We start from the raw sequence: 21,289 nt of genomic DNA, 5'->3' as shown, positions 1-21,289 counted from the left end.
CGCACGCTCCCGAGGCGCTCCAAGTAGAACCCACACGCTCCCTCGCCACCGCGCGTACTCCATGAAACCCCCACCCGCCCCCCGGGACACGGCGGCAGCCTCACCCATGGCGCTGTCGACGACATCTAGATGGTGCAGCGCAGGCCCAGTGGGAGCCGCAGGCAGCAGCATGCGAGCACGACCTTGTTGTTGCTGTTCCTGCTGCTGTCGCGGTCCGTCGATGGCGGCGGCAGTGCGTGCGAATTGTGCCGCCTCTGAAGCATGTGCCTCGCGACCCGCTTCGATAGCGCCTGACGTGAGGAGCACAGCCGCCTTAACCAACACCTTGGGCGCCCTTCTGGCGGCCTACGAGCATCTCCTGCACCGCCGCGGATAGCGTCGATGACGACGAGAGTTGGGCCAGCCCCGGGATGCGCGCCGCGGCAGCACCGGAAGAAGACCGCCCGCCGTTGAGCGCTCCAGCTCCATAAAGGGCGACCGGCTGATCAACTGAACGTATGTGATTCCTGACGGCTCAGCTCAAACATCCCTTTCCTCTTCCTCCCCTTGCTTATTGCTCCCGGATATCGCTCGCAATGGCGGCCAAAAGAATGGCGCTCGCGGCCTCGCATTGGCAACCACGGCGGTTCTGTTCTTTGTGAGGACGCGTAGGAGGAGCCAACTCTAGCTGCTGCTAATGCCAGAGGCCAAGTGCCAGAATTTAGCACTCCTATGTTTTTATTTAGGGTGCGTTATTTTCGGCTTCTAGAACCGGCTTCCCTAGAAGCTGCTCTCATGTATCTGCTCTCATGTAGCTTTCTGGAGAAGCCGTATCTCAGATTTAGTTAGACATCTAAAGTAGTTTAGGTCAAATTAGTTTGGTAGCCTAATCAAATTTAGATAGCGCCTTCTGCAGGAAGCTGCGGAAGCTTCTCGGAGAAGCCGGTCTAGAAGCCGAAAAGAACTGTCCCTCGATCAGCCACGGCCTACGCGTACACCAGCCAGCGCGAGAAGCGGAATATTGGTTTACGTGACCGTATTAGGAAAGCGGGTTTCGGGAGTTGATTCGCGAGCGGCTTGGGAAAGCGGAGAGGATGGGAGGCGTTGAAGGCGGGAGGGGTTCTCCTCTGACGTCGTCGTCTCCCACTCTGACTCTCTCGCCTCTGCAATTCTGCGGCATCAGGGCTGACTCAACTGTTCGCCGCCGCGAGTCACCGCCGATGGGGTTCGCCGGGGGGGCGTGCCTGCTTGTCCTCTCCCTGCTCCTGGTCGCCGGGGCGGCCGCCACCGACCAGATCTTCACCACTTCAGGTACTAATTAATCGCGCCATCGCGTCGTCCGATCCCCTCTTCTTCGTCTGCTCGCCCAGCCTCTTCCGATTATTCCAAATCGTGCCAGTTCCTCGTTCCTCCCCTCGATGTTCGTTGCTGGAACTCCTCCTCGCCGATTCAACGAGCTATCCGATCATACAGACTTTGTTACCTCTAGTGTCCTTGTGGCCAGATCTTGCTCGCTCTAGTTGAAGCAATTGTCTCGTCTGTGTTCACGTGATGCAAAAATTGCAATGGATGCGCACGCCCAGCTCTTGTTTGTTACTGGACTGTTTGTTACCTATTGGCAAAAAAATTGCATGCACTCAACTGTTACCCATTGGCAGGTGTGCCGTTTGGGAAAAATTCGCGCGAGCCGAGGTACCGTGTGGAGTTCCATGCTGTCGATTCGCCGTACCGCCCGGTGAGTTTTTTCCTGATAAATTTTCCTTCTGACTTCTAGTTGCAGCAAGCTTCAGCTTTATTTTGTTCTGACTTACTGGGCACAACAGTGAACTATAATGTATGCCACATTAAGATGCTATCGTGAAGTAACCAATCCATGTTTGAGTTTTGTAAATGTGGATAACCAGCTAGGATTTGTAAAAATGGGAATAGCAGGAGGAACCAAGTGCTCTCTGTTTCTCTGTAACAAATAACATGATATGGTTATAAACAATGTTAATTCACCATGTTTCTATTACCTACTCATCTGTATTTCATTCCAGTCTTGTCAGAAAACCATAATGCAAGTCTTTCACCTCAAGTCCTTGATGCATAGGTTGCTGAAACATACTTCCTCTTCCTTTAACTGTTAACTGATGATACTTACTGTTTTCCTGCAGGAAATTGGCCAGGAATCTGAAGCGATGACTAATCATGAGGGGAAACATTACACATGCTTCCTACCAGTTCAAGAAACTAAAACCATGAAGTCAATTATTCCGCAAAATGCAACTAATGTTATAATAGAAAGCGATCGCAGAGTTAAACCAAAGGAGCCAGATGAACTGCTGGAGATTCTCAAGGATCAATGCTTTTACAGGGTAGGCATACAACTCTTTCTTTGTATGTGAGCATGTGAGACGTATGTTTTCTCTTGTGTCCGTCTGCAAGGGAAATAGAATGCCTTCTGATCAATATTATTTTTGTTGACGCAGCATGATGGTTGGTGGTCGTATGAATTCTGTTATCATGGCAAAATCCGTCAGGTTCATGTAGAGGGTGAGAAGGTGAGATCCCTCTTTTTTTACGAGGCTCATAATGATCATACTTTTGTTGATCCCTCTATGCTCCATCAGAAACAAAATCTGAGATATTTCAGAACAAGAATTGGTAGCTAAAATCTAAGGCATGTTTGGAACTCAGTTACATTGTGAAAAAAATACTTAAAAAAAGATAGGTTGGGTACCTACTGCTACAATTCTGATCATGCTTGAATTTCCTTAAACTTGTGAGTCTTCTGTTGAAGGTCATTCAAGAGTATGTTCTAGGTGAATACGACCCTGATGCAACTGATGCTTACCATGAGAATCATACATCTGAGTCCTCTGATGAAGACAATCACCTGAAAGATATTTCTACGAGGTATTGTACTTAATTTCTTAAAGCAAGGAAACAAACCACAAACAACATCACCTGAAAGATGTTTGCTGTTTTTGCCTCCTTCCAGATATCATGTCCACCTGTACACAAATGGGACTCTATGTGATCTTACAGATATACCCCGGTTCACAGAGGTAAGCCAAAATATGAGAAGGCTATGATGATCTATGCGGTTGTCATTCTAAATTCAAGCATTTTGATCACTATATGACTATGATGTCATATTGAGCAATACATTTGACTGCAACCACCCTGCATTCTTCATACAGGTTAGATTTGTTTGTTCTGAGCCCACTGTACTTATCAGTTCGTTAAAAGAGATTTCTTCGTGCAAGTATGTTTTGACAGTTCAAAGCCCAATGCTTTGCAAGAACCCGTAAGTACTTCTATTTTTTTCCCTGTCAATCATCTTTATCTATGTGTTTATTTAAGCTCATCATCTTGTTCTGCTTGCAGGTTGTTTCAGCAGGAAAAGCGCACCCTCTCCATCCACTGCAACGAGTTGCTTGCTGAAGCCACCGAGGACGACGATGATCTCCCAAAAGAAGCTCAGATGTCCATCGTTCCAGATCCAAATGAATTGCATGATTATGCAGCTTATGCCACCTGATCACCTGCCGAATGTGTTATACTCGTCCATTTAAGAACCATTATCTTGTAGGTACAATGGCAAGTTGGCAACTCAGCACTGAGCAGCACTATTCTTGACTGTCTTTTACCCTAATTTAACATGCTCGGTTTGAGCTTGTATACATTAATCCGAAGCAGGCTGAGATTATCACACTAACACTATCATAGATATATAGACATGAATAGCCAAGACTGTTTTTCTGTAGTAGAAGGAAAGATTTTGAGACCAGTGGCTGCCTTCGACACTTGTTGCAATGTTTATAAAGACAATGCAGTAATCTTGGGAAGTGCATTTTGTAAGCAACTTATCTTTACAAAGTCCATATATATATATTGCCCTGTAAGTGAAGATCCATCCTGGGAACGAAGGTACTTGCTTCTGGATGCATGCAGGTCAAGTCAAAAAAGAAAGAAAAATGAGTTGCTTAGTGTTAATGATACCTTGACCAGGATTCAGATATTAGAAAACTACTCAAAACAGTACTAGTGGAGTATCTCTGGAAAATCATCACCCATGTTAGGCAGTGATGAAGATAAGGCCTGAAAAACACTAACAGTATTATTAAGTGAACAGGTGCAAACTCCCAGGCTCGGAGGTGGCCTTGGTCAACTGAAGATTGTTCAATGAACTGACCAGTTCTATTTCTTGGTCAACTTAAACCAAACGTGTAAGTAAGATCATCTATCTGCAAGACATGTACTCTCTCGTCCCATAATATGAGGCATGCACATATTCTTACTCTCTCTATTCTTCTTAGCCTCATATTCTTACTCTCTCTATTCTTCTTAATTAATAGATTGAGTCCTATGGACTCCGGTTCAAAAAAATTATTTAATTATTTAATTTATACTTAGTCACAAGCTAAATTAAAGATCTAGTGAGAGATTGAGTAAGTTGCATTTAGCCTACGCAGAGCAATTTACAACATTTTTAAAAGGGCAAATACTGTAGTAGCATTTCTCAGTCACAGGCAGGTGGGCCACTAGGTGGTGCCCCTGTCCGTGCGTTGCTACGGAACAATGAGAAATATATAAAGATATCAATTTTAAAGTTTGACGTTTCATGAACACACATGCCTAGAACGATTATCATGTCTTTATCTGTCGTGAGGTTATGCTCTGTTAACTGACCACTCTATCTCTCTGACTCTCTCCCTCTGGCCCATCTCCTGCGCAACTCAACGGGAGGCTTCTCTTCTTCTTCCTCCTAGCATACGAGCACGAACAGAGCATACGCAGGTACAACCATGTTGCCGCGGGTTTGAATCCCACCAAATCGGTCGTTTTTCTCCGAATTAAAACTGGGAAACTAATCCCCACTGATTGACGATCCGATCTTGTCCCTTACCGTTTTGGGATCGAGGAGAGGAGATTGGTTTGGTGATGGATGCGTTTTGGGATCGTGGAGGGGAGGTTGGTTTGGAGATGGATGCGATCTGATCAAGGAGGGTGGAGGAGGCACATCGTGTGTGCGTAGGTGGGGGACTGTTCTTTCCGATCTAGAGGAAAGAATGGGACTGAACGAGCTCGTTGAGGGAAACAAAGAAGGGACGACAGCGGGCGGCGAGCGACATGAGTGCGGTGCGCCGGAGGAGAGACGCCGGTCGGCGGACGGAGGTGGTGCCAGAACCGGCCAGCGAGAGGCGATGCGACGAGAGCTCGGTCTGGTGGCCGACGTGGGAGATGAGACAGCGGCGGAGACGATGGGGAGGTGGCGGGGCATAGGAAGAGGGAGCTAGGGAGATGAGGCAGTGGGCAGGGGAGGCAAGTCAGGGAAGGATGCCATGGGCACCGACAGGAGGCTTGCAGGGTTGATGTCGGTCAGGATTTTTGTTCGGGCTTTGGTCATGTGTGATTGGTCAGGGTGGCATATCTGTAATTTTTGTGAAGTGACGTATGGCGTCCGTACCATCACTACCAACTCAATTTAATATATTGGCATAGATGCATACTACCCGAAGCCCGATTTGCGTGTTCAAAGAATGCCTTACCAAGCTTAGATCTTCCAATACCTAATGACACATGGGCCCATCAATCACACTTACAGGCCGACGTGGGTCCAGTGTAATTGGTGGTTGAGCTAACCCGGATAGGAATTAACCAAAATTGACTAGCAGTAGTAGTACTAATCCAACAAGAACACAACAGCGGAGAGAGGACGAGAGAAAAGAGCTCAGATCTCTGGATTGATTCAATCCCCAGCTTACTACTCCCCGAAGATTCTTCTGCTCTACTCTTCCCCCTTCCATTGATGCTCCAGTTCTTGCGCCGTCAAGAGAGGAGCGATGGATTTCACCTTCGGCCCGCCCCAAATCTCACCAAGAAAAGTTCAGAGAAGGGGGGCAGCCGGCGGCATTCTATCTCTATGAGCTCCTTCCTTCCGGTTGGAAATCATAGTAGCAATCTGGATTTTTGAGCAGTATATTGCGCGGAACTACTCCCCATTCTTTGTTGGTTTGGTTGGGCATTGGAATCTTTTCTTTTTTTTGGTTCGGTTTTCTCCAATGGGAGATCTTCTCGTCGTCTCCGATCTTGGATTTCGTTCTTTTTTATGCGCTGGGAGGCATGGTGAACATCGGCGGATGAGAGAATTTTTTTTTAGGTACGTCGAATTCCTCACATTTACTATTTTTCTAGGTTTGCAAAATATATTTTAATAAAATTGATTGTCCAGACTTTAGGATGGATTTTTATCTGATACATCTTATGATATATAGTCTACTGATATTTATGTTAAATATAAAGTTTCCTCATATTATATGTCAAATCGACCATAATCGAATGATCGTAATAACAAATATCTACAACATATAATATATGGCTACTATTCGTGCAAATAGTTCTTGAGTGGAGTGAGCAGATTACCAACAACTCAATTTTTTATGAGTAAATATATAGTTATTTTTACTTCCAAAGATATTTTCATACTTACCGATCTAAAAATATCAAGTAGATATTTTGCATAATAAACAATGCCTTCTTCATGTTTCGAGAGACATGATATCTTATCAACAAAAAATACACGATCTGAAACATGGTCTGTCAAAATCAGAACTCACTAAAAGAGAACACACTACCTGAGCATGATTATCACATCTACTGTTATCAAGTAAGATGATTTTTATATCAACTTTCTTTTTTTTGACAACATTTCTATATCAACTTTCATTAAGCAAGAAATACGATTAAAGGAACGACAATTAAGACATCAGTGAGCAATCGTCCATGGATATCAATACTAGATAGCCAAAATAACTATAGTGCGAGAAGTTGGGTCTCTTGAAGAGCCGGTCTTTGTTGGCCATATCGCCGTCGATTGCGCAAAGGCACGTTGGAACGCACACGCACTGCCTCACGCGGGCGTCGCCGTCGAAGTACGTGACAATTGATCAGCTGTCGTTGTCTTCTATGACATTTTTCTCGGACCCGGTCCAAATGCGTAGTTTGACAAGTCATCGCCATCGTTGTCTCTATTGATCCAGAGTTAAATTAGTTGAAAGTTTGCAGATTTATTTTATACAGAGACGCAGATACACAATCGCGCAAACAAATGTACATCTAACAAAGATTTAAGAATTTGTCTTAGAATTAATTCGAATAGCTAACAATTTGATGCAATAGTTACGGTACCTAACATGAGTTTGTCATTTTTTCATCTATCATGTGTTTCTTAAACAGTATCACTAATCCCAGTTTAATACGTTGTTCTTGTGTTTTATAACTTTGTGAACCAGGGTTCAAAAAAGCGCTAAGCGAGCGGTGAGGCACCGGTAAGAGGAATTTAAGCTTAAGCGTTCTGTACAGTTTTTGAGAAGTGGGCGGGATTCTTGGAGAAAATCAAGGGGAATTGGAGAATTTGAGAGACATTGTTGCTCGCCCAGGAGAAATTGGCGGGATATTTGGTGGGAGTCCAGGGGAATAGGAGAAATTCATGGGATTTTGTTGCTCGTCCAAATTGACGGGATCCTTGGAGGAAAAAAGGCGAATTGGAAAAATGGAGGGATTCTTGGAGGAAATTAGGCAGGAGAGAAAGAAGCCGTCCCTGCGGCTGAGAATTGTGCTAACGAGCCATATCAACTCTGAAGTAGTCGCTTAGGGCCTAAGGTCCTATTTGGTTGGGTTTAAAACTGTTTTTTCTTTTTCTTTTGGCTTATAAGCTAAAAAACACCTATTTAGGTGTTTTTCCTATTTAGATGATTTTGACTTGGGTTTTTACTTATACCATCATCTAAAAATATTAAGTAAAATATGGAAAACCAAAGTTGAAAGCATCTAAATCGGTACTTTTGTGGTTTAAAAACCAAAAATCAAAAAGCAGTTTTAAACCCAACCAAATAAGATCTAATTGGTGCGTTTTCCGACCGATGAGAGTTTTTGCGCGCTTAAGCGATGCTTTTTTTAACCACGTTCATGTTGTGGACTAAACTGTTAATTGACTGCATGTAACCATGTAAGCGAGCTCATTTACTACTTTCTCTCTCTGCCTTCTCGGTACTAGCGTGCGTTCAAAAACACTCATAAATTTGTGCACTTGAACCGAGTGAATTGTTTTGGAACGGAGGGAGTACTTGGCTACTGTACCCGCTCGGCCCCTCCCTGCCTCTGCCGAGCGACCCAGTCCTCCTCGCTCCTGGATCTTCTTCCTCCTCGGCCGAGCGCCGCCACCCATCACGCTGCCGAGCGCCCATCGTCTTCCTCCTCGCGCGAGCGCCTCCACCGCAGGTTGATCTCCCCTTCGATTCTCTCGCTCCCGACCGTTTCTCCTCCCATCACCCCACGAACGGATTCCGCCCTTTAGCTCCTCGTTTCATAATCTTCCCCAATCCGTAACTGAGGCAAAAATCAAGGCCCTACTGGGTCCTCCGCCCGTGATGGTGAACACCAACTACTCGGCGCTGCCATTGACCTCTCCTTCCCTCGAGCTGCAGTCCAACCCGCCGCCCAAATCTAGCGCCGCCGCCAACGCCAATGGCGCCCACAACGGCCACGCCAAGATCTCCAAGCAGGATTCCTTCTTGGGCGAGGTGGAAGACGGCGGTGGCGGCGAGGGTGAGCATGACGAGCTGCCGCTCATCGGAGATGGCGACGGCTCCGCCGGTCCCCCCGAGGGCTCCGGCGTGGCCGGCGCGGTGTTCAACCTCGCCACTTCCATTATTGGGGCCGGCATTATGGCCCTCCCGGCCACCATGAAGGTCCTCGGCGTCGCCGTCGGGCTCGTCTCGATTCTGGTCATGGGGATCCTTTCAGAGATCACCATTGAGCTGCTCGTGAGGTTCTCGGTGCGTTGCCGCGCCCTGTCGTACGGTGAGCTCGTGCACAAGGCGCTCGGACGCCCCGCGAGCATCGTGGCGCAGATGTGCGTCATCATCAACAATGCCGGGATCCTCGTGGTGTACCTGATCATCATCGGAGACGTCATGTCTGGATCGTTGAAGCACATTGGCGTCATGGACCAGCTGATTGGCCACGGCGAGTGGGACAACCGAAGGCTGCTGATTTTGGTGGTTCTCGTGGTCTTTCTCACCCCGCTGTGCGCGCTCGAGAAGATTGACTCACTGAGCTTGTCTTCTGCCGCATCGGTTGCTCTTGCCATTGTTTTTGTGGTTGTCTCTTGCATCATCGCGGCGGTGAAGCTCATCGAAGGCAAAATCAGTACGCCGAGGATGGGGCCGGATTTTAGCTCAAGAGCGGCGATGTTGGACTTGCTCGTGGTGATACCGATCATGACCAATGCCTACATCTGCCATTTCAATGTACAGCCGATCTACAACGAGCTCAAGGAGAAGACACCTCGCAACATGTACAATATTGGCAGGATCTCGACAGTACTCTGTGTTGTTGTATATGCACTGACTGCCATCTCAGGGTACCTCTTATTCGGCGATGACACGGAGTCTGATGTGCTCACCAACTTCGACAAGGATCTCGGGATCAAGTTCAGCTCAGTGCTCAACTACATTGTCAGGATTGGGTATATCATCCATCTGGTCCTCGTGTTCCCGGTCGTCCACTTCTCCCTGAGGCAGACCGTGGATTCGCTGATCTTTGGAGAGTTGGCGCCCCATAGCAGGAAGAAGATGCTCGCCTTGACGGCGGTGCTCTTGGCCCTCATCTACCTCGGTTCAACCATGATACCCAACATCTGGATGGCCTTCAAGTTCACCGGTGCGACGACGGGGCTGGCATTGGGGTTCATGTTCCCGGCCCTTGTGGCATTAAGACTGGACAAGGAAGGGGAGTGCCTGGGGCATGGAGAGAGGCTCCTGTCGCTCGGAATGCTGGGGCTGGCTGTCATTGTTAGCGTCGTCGGGGTCGTCGGCAATGTGTACAGCCTGAAGAGCAAGTCTGACTGATGGACCAAGATGAGCTGTATTTGTAGGCTAAATATACAGATTGTATGATCGCTGTCAGAACGAACATACTAGTTTTAGCAGGGATACAACTTGAGCTGCTGAGCAAAGCTCATCATATACATGACCTATGAGGTGAATTGTTACTGGAGGCCATTTCTGTACCTTTGGACCAATATTCTTTCATGTATTTTTCTGCTTATTGTTTTTACATGTGTATCCTGGGGCTGCCTTTTGATCCAGGCGACAAAGAGAACCCAGTTCTGTACTAAGGAGGTTGTCTGTCCATGAGATGATGGAAGTTGCATCCAGAAAATTTATCTCGGATTGTGATACGATGAATTTTGCATTCACAGAATTATGTGTTTTATGGTATGATGAATTTTGCATCCAGGAAATGTATCTTTGTTATTGTTGTGCGTTATCTGCTGGAGGCGCCTAATCTTGTTTCCTAGCAAAACATGGACTTTCTCTGGTTCACGGTAGATTTAGTGGAGTTCTATTGTTGTCCATATATATATAGAAAGGTTTTTTTTATTCTTGTCCACACAAAAAAATTGTTTGATTGGCTACAAAGAAGTTTTCTATTTGTGTCAAAAAATTAAGTTTTCTATTCTTGCCACAAAAACCTTCAAAGTTTCTTTTTTAAAATTGTAACATTCAAAGAATTATATTCTTGTCCATCTATAGAAGTAGATCTAATGTTGAGGTAGTGGGGTAGAATGTAATGGAATGGTTCTAGAAATTGAGATGGTTCTTTTGTTTGGTCTAGAATGCATGAAACAAATGGAACCACTTGGTTCCTCAAAAGGAAATAATCCCTCCATATGCCTAACCATCCAAGTGAACGAGTGGTTCCAAGTGTTTGGTTTATAAAACATAGAAAAGTAGAAACATTCCATTCCATTCCATTCTTATAGGAATAGAACCGTTTTGTTCCATTCCACATGATTCTACAACCAAATACTAGAGTTCACGAATCCATAATGTACATACATATTTATGTGAGTCACCATATTCACATGGAAATTAATGGCCAAAATGTCACATTAAGACCATGTAAAATTCCAAAAGAACATTTTTGTGGGGATAATTCCAAAATAACTTATACAGCATTCGACAACTAAAAGTTGCATGCCCCATTGCTATCCCATTATACAATTGAAGCATATCTGGAATATATTTAGACCGACATATGCTATTGCACTTTGCAATTTGCAATCGCGGATTTCAGTTAAATTCTCTCAAACACTGAAAACAGACATGATGACTAACCCTGGAAGAAAATGTTTAATAAACAAGTAGGGAACGTTCAAATAAACAGCGATGGTATTTCTCAATATTTCTTGCAGAAGGCGTTTGGACATCAGTATGTTACAAAAGAATACAATAACAAAACTACAAAACTTTTAGATCATCATCATCAATCATCAAGAGCATTGTTTGCAGTTATCGCTGTTAACGCTCCGTATTGCCTTGCAGCTTTTACCATGACAACAAAAATGGTAAAATACAGCAGAATGGTACAACAGCCACATAGACTCCATGTATGCATTGGTTTGTAGAACTTTGGATCTTGTGACCTGTGGGTGACAATGAAACAAGAGAATTAATCGTTAAAGAGTCAAGACAAAGCTGCAGAAGAAATCATTTTCCATAACAATTAAAAACCTCAACTAGATAACCAGTAATACAGCCATAAATCTTATGGGTAATACTCAAATAAACCTGTATCCACAAAAGTTGATTTGACAAAAAAATTAGAATTACCTGTAACTAAAACTGCGAGTTACTGAGAAATGTAACCATGCATCGTGCACTCTGAAACATTTTGTCTATCTTCTGCCAAACTAAACTCTGGACATCTAGAAGTTTCTTCACTTTATCCTGAAGCATCGAGTGACGGCGTATTGTTTCACCGTGTATCTGCTTCCAAAAAAGAAAATATTATTAAGTAGAAATATAATGGGCTAAACATGGCATACGCATATCATATACCTTCAGAAACAATTTCAGAACAGCTTGAACAAACTCGAAGTTATTCCTGCAGGACAGCTCATGAATAAAGTAATCCAACAGCAATGAAATGGATTGGAGTTCAGGTCTAGGCTCCAAATTTTCCAACTCATCTTCGTCTATTATCTGTAGCATTCGTAGTTCCATATCTAAAGATGACGAAGATAGACCTTTTAGGTAGTCGGTAAATGCTGAATCTGCAAAACAGATTCCGAGTCAGTGCTTACCATCACCAGCAATCACCACAGACCAAGATAATATACATATAATACCTGCCTATTTCTGGCTGTAACATATGGCATCATAGATAAAGCATAATAGAAGTAACCAGCATATGAACGTTTCTTACGATCTCATCAAATATAATATTCCAAGGAACATAATAATAGTAGCACAATAAGCCAAAATATCCTATTGTATTTAGACAAATCTACCTGAACAAAGATACTTATAAATACTTACAGTTATGAAGCTCTCCACAGGAATGTAACAAACGACTGAAGTGAGAGGAAAGATCAGCCATCGTTTTATGATTTATGTTCTCAGTAGTGCTGCTGTCTGTTTCTTTACTGGTAGGAGGCTCAAATAATATCTCCCCAGAAAGCGATGGAACCGAGGGCAAGAAAAAAGGGGCCTTCTCAGGCTTCTTGGGAGGCTCAATCGGTTTATTGCGAACCTAGAGAGTAGAGACACAGAAATATATGATGAGCACTTCAACTTCAATCTAGTCAAGCTTATGCAGGAAACAAAATTTATTTCTCCAGTCACAAATTAGTTTCCTATTGTAATATATTTGTTGAACCTAATAAAGTTGTAAAACCAAAACTTGTAAGTTTGACCACATATTAGTTGATAAAAATTTACTCAACGCTGTTTTTGTATAGATGCTCTAAATGTCCATCAAAATACTGTTGGTCAAAATTAAAATACTCATCTAGATACACTCTATGGTTAACACCAACTAATTCTAACTGGAGGGAGTAACAGATTAATGCGGGTCATAAGATCTATTACTTCGCAATGTGGAATTTTTGAAGATCAAAACAGAGCCAAAAGTACATTACCTTAATAATGTCAAGATTTGTCAAACTTTGCCATTGACTCCTTGGAAGTAATGAGAGTGTGATCATATTTGGTATTTGATGATCCATTATGACAAAAGGTTTAATAATCGATTGATTTGGATCTTGTGAATTTTGAATGGGTTCTTCCTCAGATCTTTCAGCTGATGAAACAGACGGCAACATCACATTCCGGACATGTTTACCACTTGCATAGCTATCAACATTTGTCGACGGTGAGAACAAAGCTTGATTAACCCTGCCAAATTTATTCAGAAAAGTATGAGCTTGTGTACAAGCTAAAGAATAAATTGCAGGACATCCTATATTTGTTCATTGTCCATAACAGTAGAAGATTCTGAAGTAGAAACATCAAAGAAGGAACAACTGAAGCTAACCATATTGAGCATTCAAAAGTTGCATGTGCTTAAGTTGACCTTAAGAGCTAACTACACAATGTTTGAGATTGGGAATAAGGTTAGTGGGTAACTAACAAAATTTGGATCAGCAAGCTATATCTGAACAAAATCATTGCAAGTGTACAATTTTTGAAGTTGTTCTATCTGGCAATCTGTCAGCAATTATTCATAACTTAAAACTATAAAATTACTTATATTGCCATACTCCTGAGCTTAAGAGAGTTGTACCGACAAAATAAAAATAAACATTTCAAAAAACATAGTTACGGTTTGTCCAGGAACGAGCTTGCCTTTTATGACATTGTGCACATGCGAACGTGAGAAAAATTAGTTCCTTGTGTACATTGATACACGATGGACTGGCTATAATATTTAATTGCGTAAATGACGCCAGGATTTGTGCAGATTGCACCAGCCTGAGAGCTCGTATAATGAAAACTTACCAAAGATAAACACCATTTTGATCGACATGAGTGGTCGCCAACACATCCATATTAGGAGACATAGAGACAGATGTTATAGAAACATCAACGTGCATTGCATCTATCTGTCTTGCTAAACTGATATCCCATATTCTTAGTGTCCCATCCATACTAGACGAGATGAGCCATTTTCCATCCTCACTGAAACACAAATCAGTGATACGGTCTGTATGGCCTTCAAATCTACGAACCATTTTCATGGATACTGTATCAAACAATATAAGCAGCATATCATCTGCTACAGTAGCAAGAAGACCTGCCATAAAACAACAAAATAATTGTTAATCATCCATACCATTATGTAAGGGAAAAATATAACATGTTAAATAGTACCATTTGACCGGTGATATGCAATCTTAGTTATAGATTTCCCAACATTGAATCTGGATTTTAGCTTACAACTTTTAAAATCCCACACCTGCAGGAGAAAATTAATTAGCTGAGTAATGTAATCGTGGTGAAAAGTTAACCCATACTGGCAAAGAGAAGTTCAAAAGTGGCTAATTTAAGGAAACAGATGGAGGTGCAATATATGTGTATTCTTGGTTATGGGATTAGAAGAGGGACATGATTTTTAACCAGTTGATAAGGACGTGGGGATGAAATGAAATGCACTTTACCACTGCGTTAAGTAGATGCACGTACTAAACATGCACCGAAATGAAATTAACTGAACTAAAGTGTAACAGACATCATCAAACCTTAATATCACCACGGTATCCAGCACTAATCAGAGAGCCATTTGTAGCATCACAAGCTAATCCAACAACTTCTCCCTCGTGTCCACATTGCATTGTCAGCGAGCTATCAATGTAGGTACCACGACTAATCCCAGATTGAAGGTTAAATTTTTCGATCCAACCACCTTCAGTGCCCAAGACAGTAAAATTACCGCATGCGCTTATCGCACATGCCTGTAAGAAAAGATAGGAATTATTAGTAATGAAAAAAAATGGAATTATTTTTAGCAATATCCGAGTCTTGGCCGTCCCAAGGAAGGTTGTTCTGGTCTAGCCTATAATGAGAACTCAATACATTCAAATAAAAAACATTACCTTAATTGGTGACTCGGTGCCTGATGATGGTGTCAGAATATGTTCGCCTATAACAAAGTTCTGAAGACGCCATACATATGCCTTTGGAGTATCCATGTGGCATGTAACAACATTACACCAATCACGTTCACGTATCGCAGCTGAAAACATAGGGTTCCCTCAGCTTAAGGTTTTTTTCTTAACAGAGTAAATTAGTAAAATGGAAACAGAAAAGGCATGCCAATCTGCCAAATAGGCAAATAGCTAACAGGAAACAGATGTATTGCTACCACATATAATCTACAATTTCTACCAACTCATTTAGGCACTAGTTGACATTGTGGTGTGGTCATGTGGTATTGTGATGTGGGTTGCGACAGTTCTGAAATACAGTAGCCACATTAGTGAGACTATTTTGTTACACAATCAATAAGCAAATGACCAGATCAAAACTTGATATGCCAGATAGACTGTTTTGCACTACACTTTTTTTACCAAGCAGAGCCTTAACTCCAGCACTGCCATGTTCTGCCTGTAAATCTTATCAAAATCATAGCAGGCAATACCAGAAGCCTAGCCTCCAACTGAAAAATCATCAAAGAGATCACATTTTAACCTTGAAGAGTAAGCCCTAGACGTAGTGACATATGATCAAAACACTCCAACGAACCTAAAATTGACAGCAGTAAGGAATGGATCTGCCTTATGAGATACAGCCAAACCGGCCATCTTTTATCTGAACATGCTGTTATGTTACGGAATTCTAGAACAACACTTGATTCTAGTGGTAAATGAGGAATTTTATCTGAACAAAAGTGACAGATTTGCAGTTCCCTGTTGACAATAGTATTAAGGTGCCCAGGGTACTAGTACAGAGAATTTTTATGTGTAAACATTGAGAAATATCATGCCCTTGGCCAGATAGCTGCTCAACATCATTATTTGTCACTACTTCTAGAAGATACTTGTACATACAGATAAGCAGAAAAATGTGATATGAACTTAATGAAAAGACCAAAGGATTACCACAATCAAATGTAATGACAGGTTTTAGCTTGATCTCTTCCTCCTACAGAAAAGAAATTAACTTGAAACACCCTAATTAGGAAATAATGAAACAGAAGTGACAAACAGTGATCATACTCAGCTAAAAAAAGAGTGATCATACTTTTACTCTACGCTTTTTTGCTCTTTTTGTCACGTGCCGCTGCGAAAGCTCTCTGCTTTGTTGTTCCTGCCAAAAATTGTTGCTTTAATAAGATTAAACACTAAACACTTGTAAGTCACTTTGCTAAGAAAAAGGCAAAGTAACATGATAGGAAAAATGACATGCAGGAATTCAAGGCAAACTGCCAAATGCATCTAGGCTCACTTTGCTGTTGCTGTTATGCATTTCTATATTTACAACTATTATGGCAAGTTGTGAAAAGTAAAAAAAAAACTTCAACAAACTCATAACAAAATAACAAAGTTGTGAAAAGTAAAAAAAAAAAAACTTCAACAAACTCATATTGCATGCTCCTGATAGATTTGAAATGTAAAAGGGTGGCAGTGCACGATTGTATTAAATATTGTCACAAACATTATGAATTACCTGGACAACTGAGAAAAGACGAAAGGCACGGTCTTGACCAGCAGATAAGATGTATTTTCCGTTGCCATAGAATCTAACAAAAAAAAATGGGCTGGCTCACTAAAGCACAAACGAATGGAAGTTCGCACACAACTGGAGAGCATTTGTTACCTTATGCACCGAGGCGGAGCACTATGCCCGCTTCGAAATCGTAACAGACGAGCATCTCCATCATTACTATCAAATATCCACATCTGGTATAGAGCATATTAGATTACCAGCTTTCGAATGTAAACTGAAACAAGACATTGCAGCATATTTAAACTGATTGGCAAGGCACTTACTTTTATTGAATTATCAGCTGCTGAGCTCATCAAAATAGGTTCATTGGCAAGAAAATGAAGTGATACTATAGAACCATCATGGGCCTCCCTAATCACAGAGTGCAGTCGTCTCTTCTCAAGATTCCAAATGCTAATAACACCCGAGGAACCTCCAGAGGCTAGAAGTGGTTGCCCATCTGGCAACAAAGCAAATTTGAATAAAACAATTAAACTTGCCATAGAAAAGCACGTAATATAGGAACGAAACAGTGCATCTTTTGTTTCTAACATGGAAAGTCAAAGCTAACTATAACCTTAATATTCGCAAATAAAAAACTATAACCTTAATAAAAAACTTCATGACAGTAAAGTATCTACCACCTGGCCAAAAAATTCAGTTCCATTACCATATCACCACAATAAATTACAGAGGCTCAAGAATATTATTCAATCATACCAACTATCATGGCTATTTTGTTTGAACTAGGAAACACTCCTCTACAGATTCTATTAGCAAGTCAAATCGCCAAATCATATAAAAAATGTAAAGCCAAAAGGAAATACACTTCCCGAATTGGATCTCAGGCATTTAACACACTTGCCACCATAAGGTCATATTCCACATCATAATAACAATCAGGAACAGAAGTTCAGACTTGAATGAGTTGAATTGACCAGGATTTCTTCGGGAATTTCATTATTGTCATAAGATGAACATATATAAATGATATAAAAGGTTGTAATGTACATCATGTTGCATCAAATCACCTGTTCGAAATGACAGGGCAGTTACAGCACCACGAATTTGATGGTTGAAAGACATCAACTCCTCATCATATCGAATATTATGAACATGAATTGTTCCATTGGAGCATCCGACTGCAACTATATCCAGAGCAGGTGAAGAAACACAACAACGCACTGATGAATCCCAACCCTTGAAATCATATAGTTTTTTCTTTGTGCTGATATTCCACAGCTGCAAGGGTCCTTCTTCACTACCAATAATGACCTGACGTACCATAGCAAGTTAACACGCAAGAAATCTGGAAAGACAATTATTTCAAAAGGAAATAAATAACTTCAGGCACCTTATTTAGGTAAGTATCTGGATGCATAATGCAGGTGGGAGTAAACTTGTCTCCCAATGATATGTTTCCAACAGGCTCACTGCTCGGTTCTGCTCCTCTGAAGGCCCATATAAATACATCACCTTTAATATCTGCACTCAGAATGTATTCTCCAAACAGGTACAACGTGTTGACCTTCTCTTCATGTCTACTCCAGGTAACCACCTGATTGAAGAGAAAACGTAAAAACGATGTCTCAATAGCAGTTGATGGATCATGGATATAGTGGGTCTGGATCGAGATAATCAGCTTTCGCAATTTTTGACGCAAAAGATAAGATAAACATTATAGATGCAGATTGTGTACTCAGGGACGGATGTCAGTCCACTTTGAGCTGTTAATTTGCCTGATTTTCTCCTTATCTTAGGAGGTGGAAGTATTGGGTGGTATTGTGGGCCTGAGCACCTGGGCCCGGGCGCAGTTCTGTCCCTGTGTGCCAGGGTGGAATGATGTGCACATACAAAAAACATACTCCCTCCGTCCTAAAAAGGATGTCGCAAATTTTTCAAAATATGGATGTATCTAGACATGTTATAGTGTCTAGATACATCCAAATTTAGACAAATTTCAGACATCCTTTTCCGGACGGAGGGAGTAAGAAAAAATATGCCCTGTTGTATGCTTTAAAAACAAGTAAAAGAAGCTAACAATAGCAACTGAAAGTGCACGCTTTTTTCATTTTTATACAACACACAGATGGGCATATTATTTCACAAAAGAGTGCAAGTGACATATTCTTCCACAATCTACATCTGGGTTTCACAAGAGAATTACAAATAGCCTGATAGGCTGATACACAAAATGCATTTTCCGCTCTGTATCTTCCTTTTGGAAGTTCGAAATAAGTAGTCGATAACTATTTCATTCAGCAATTACAAAACAAAGTGATGCATATATTGAAAATCATCCATTGCATTTTTTAGCTACAAAGTTTCATCTCCTTTTCCTAAAAGAAACTAGATATACTCCCTCCGTCCCATATTAAGTGACTCAAATCTGATCAAATATGGATGTATCTATTCCTAAACCACGTCTAGATACATGTAATAGAAAGTCACTTAATATGAGACGGAGGGAGTAGGTCATAGGGGGCACACGCTTAGACTAAATTTAAAAAATGGAATAATGTCCAATTGGTCCAGTAACGAATCATCAGAGGTTAAAGCCTTAATCGCTAATAACCAGAATGGCTGATAAGACTAATTCAGCAATCTTTAAGCGCATCAACTTCCTTACCAGGTCAGTCCGCTTGAAAACCGCGATATCACTTCCATATGCAGCAAACGTGTAATCCTTGAAGGATGCGAGGGCACGGATCTTCTTAGGCAGTTGAGGTCCTTTGATCACATAAAAAGTCCACACACCATGAGGAAAACAAAGTCACTAAATATTAAGAAAAAAAAACAAGCATACCAAACAGCAGGCTCACCAGCAAGGACCAAATTTAGCTTAGCACACTGCAGAATAAGAACAAAAAAAAGTGTGATTATACCACAAAATGGAAGTTGGTCGCATCAGAAAGAAAAGTAGAGCTATAGAGAGCAACGTAAGACAGGCAGAGTAAAGGTAGGCCAATAGGAACATCAACCCCATTGTAACAACAACCAGCCAGGCACTAATAAGCACCGCCATGAGCTCCAAGAAGAAGCTACCATATCGCTGCTCCTAGCATCCTAACAATCCTGAAGGCCCTGACAACAGCAACGAGCAACAGAACCCTTGCCTTGCCAGTGCTAGCTCCCTCTACGATACAAGCTATGAAGCTACTGCAATTGGCGTTGACAGTAGGCGGGGCGGGGGTTACGAGAGGAAGGGTTGGGTTGGGTTGTGTGGCTTACGTTGTAGACTTGGAAGGCCTTGCCGACGCTGACGGTGACGAAGGTCTCGGTGCCGAGGCGCTGCAGGGAGAAGGGCACCCCGCCGGTCGTGATGTACCCGATTGCGCGGAACGGCTCAAAGATCCCCATCCCGCTCTCCAGAGTCCAGCCGCGGCGGCGGGTGCTTTCGAAGGGAGAGCGCGCGCGACGGCGGCGAGGGTTTTAGAGGGGGTTTGGGGTTGGAGCGGCGGCGCGAGAAGGAAGGAAGAAAGGGTGAGAGAGGAGAGGCTGGGGCGCTGGGCATGGGCCGGGGAGTTGTAGTAAGCAGTAGGTTACTTTTGGTGGGTCGGGTCGAGAGCCCGGTGTCCATCAGGGTGTTTGGACCCGACCCAATAGCTCTGTACAATTTCGAGTTTTTTTTCTTTGCCTTTTATTTTTCTCTGGTTCTGCTGAAACAAAAACGCTTTTTTCAAAAGGAATTTCTATTGAGAGAACGTTTGCTCTTTAGTCTCTCGGAGCGAGCCATCGGCTGGCCATCCGATTGAGAAGATAGTGCCTAATATCGCGCCACGTGTCTTGTGGGTGACAATTTTAATTCTGTGGCATGGCAACTTTAGTCTGTGAAGGTGGCAACCTACAATTGAAATAACCATTTGTACGAACATAGCATGCATATTTAATCAAAACAAAATAGATATAATGCAAATATGGGTTCAACATGATGCTTGCCTTGCTCAGTAGTGTCTTGATACTGTCTTTGTCCTTGGTCTTCGACGTAGCCTTCGGTATCGTGTTCGTCTACTGGTCGAAAGAAGCAAAACGCAAGCGAATAAATAAAAGCTGATATTTTGAGAAACTCAGAAAAATGCAAAAACAGTACTGCTGGGTAGATCTTGGCAAAATAGGAATCTAGAAATTTGTTTCACTTGATTTTGAGTTATAGAGCAAAAGATATAGGCGTTCATTACTTAACAGAAAGAATGGGTGTCCACTGTATAGGTGTTCGGTTTTTATTTTAAAAGAACAGGGGCCACGTAAAAAGCGTAATTTAGGAATACACGTTCACGAGGGGAACACGGAATAACGGTTTGGAGGGAATAATAAGGCTCCCGATGGGTGGGCTCCACCAATCAGTGACTCACTAGGCAAACTAAAGAAAAGATTAACTATATGACATGTGGGGCCCTGGGCCAGAGAGAGAGAGAGACAGGGGACTGCCGGCGGAACTCACCGGCGGCGATGGAGGGCACGGCGACGGACGGAGAGAGACGGAGAAGGATTAGAAGCTCCTTGCAATTCTGTTGATGTAGCTCCTGTACCACGAGATGCTCCCGGCAGTGGCGGTCGTCGCCGGCAGCGGAGGACAGAGGAGGTCGACGGCGCGGGCTCGACGACGAGCTCCTCAGCTGCAATAGAGGGAGGGGAAGACGCGTGAGGTCGACCAGATCCTCCATGCTGAAGTAATTCGAATGATTGCGACGCAATCCACCGACAATGACGAGGCGAGGCAGTGGTGACGGCTTACCTCGCCGGAGAGGAAGAAGAAGGCTTCGGCTTGC

General features: G+C 42.8%; 3 protein-coding genes across 3 annotated transcripts; 2 read left to right on the top strand and 1 right to left on the bottom strand.

Annotated features, from left to right (window-relative positions):
* The first annotated feature begins 1,045 nt into the window (after window positions 1-1,045).
* Window positions 1,046-3,869, top strand: LOC100833774 (protein OS-9 homolog). Its single transcript, XM_003563262.4, has 8 exons — window positions 1,046-1,290; window positions 1,638-1,714; window positions 2,136-2,336; window positions 2,451-2,522; window positions 2,762-2,877; window positions 2,963-3,029; window positions 3,165-3,271; window positions 3,352-3,869. Exons 1-8 carry the CDS (start codon window positions 1,074-1,076, stop codon window positions 3,503-3,505), a joined length of 1,011 nt encoding a protein of 336 aa, XP_003563310.2. The 5' UTR covers window positions 1,046-1,073; the 3' UTR covers window positions 3,506-3,869.
* Window positions 3,870-8,088: 4,219 nt separating this feature from the next.
* LOC100834084 (amino acid transporter AVT6E) lies at window positions 8,089-10,264 on the top strand. Its single transcript, XM_003563263.4, has one exon. The coding sequence runs from the start codon at window positions 8,397-8,399 to the stop codon at window positions 9,876-9,878; it is 1,482 nt and encodes a 493-aa protein (XP_003563311.1). The 5' UTR covers window positions 8,089-8,396; the 3' UTR covers window positions 9,879-10,264.
* Window positions 10,265-11,164: 900 nt separating this feature from the next.
* Window positions 11,165-20,027, bottom strand: LOC100833468 (U3 small nucleolar RNA-associated protein 21 homolog). Its single transcript, XM_003563261.4, has 19 exons — window positions 19,752-20,027; window positions 19,343-19,370; window positions 19,150-19,250; window positions 17,875-18,078; window positions 17,552-17,795; window positions 16,805-16,980; window positions 16,632-16,714; window positions 16,482-16,554; window positions 16,056-16,121; window positions 15,914-15,956; window positions 14,909-15,048; window positions 14,555-14,767; window positions 14,187-14,271; window positions 13,815-14,109; window positions 12,956-13,211; window positions 12,354-12,567; window positions 11,874-12,088; window positions 11,646-11,801; window positions 11,165-11,458 (listed from the first exon to the last, which is right to left on the bottom strand). Exons 1-18 carry the CDS (start codon window positions 19,878-19,880, stop codon window positions 11,652-11,654), a joined length of 2,715 nt encoding a protein of 904 aa, XP_003563309.1. The 5' UTR covers window positions 19,881-20,027; the 3' UTR covers window positions 11,165-11,458; window positions 11,646-11,651.
* Between the last annotated feature and the right edge of the window lie 1,262 nt (window positions 20,028-21,289).

This window comes from Brachypodium distachyon, chromosome 1, assembly GCF_000005505.3.
Source record: "Brachypodium distachyon strain Bd21 chromosome 1, Brachypodium_distachyon_v3.0, whole genome shotgun sequence".
NCBI classification, from domain to species: domain Eukaryota; kingdom Viridiplantae; phylum Streptophyta; class Magnoliopsida; order Poales; family Poaceae; genus Brachypodium; species Brachypodium distachyon.
This window is presented reverse-complemented; position numbering and strand designations above follow the sequence as displayed.

Bases quoted from the DNA above. Each gene is read 5' to 3' on its own strand.
- LOC100833774 (XM_003563262.4), top strand. From the start codon at position 1,074: ATGGGAGGCGTTGAAGGCGGGAGGGGTTCTCCTCTGACGTCGTCGTCT. The intron at 1,291-1,637 runs GTACTAATTAAT...ACCCATTGGCAG, and splicing joins CCAGATCTTCACCACTTCAG to GTGTGCCGTTTGGGAAAAAT. The intron at 3,030-3,164 runs GTAAGCCAAAAT...TTCTTCATACAG, and splicing joins ATATACCCCGGTTCACAGAG to GTTAGATTTGTTTGTTCTGA.
- LOC100834084 (XM_003563263.4), top strand. From the start codon at position 8,397: ATGGTGAACACCAACTACTCGGCGCTGCCATTGACCTCTCCTTCCCTC.
- LOC100833468 (XM_003563261.4), bottom strand. From the start codon at position 19,880: ATGGGGATCTTTGAGCCGTTCCGCGCAATCGGGTACATCACGACCGGC. The intron at 19,251-19,342 runs GTGAGCCTGCTG...ATGTGATCAAAG, and splicing joins GCTAAATTTGGTCCTTGCTG to GACCTCAACTGCCTAAGAAG. The intron at 15,049-15,913 runs GTAATCCTTTGG...CTATGTTTTCAG, and splicing joins TGTCATTACATTTGATTGTG to CTGCGATACGTGAACGTGAT.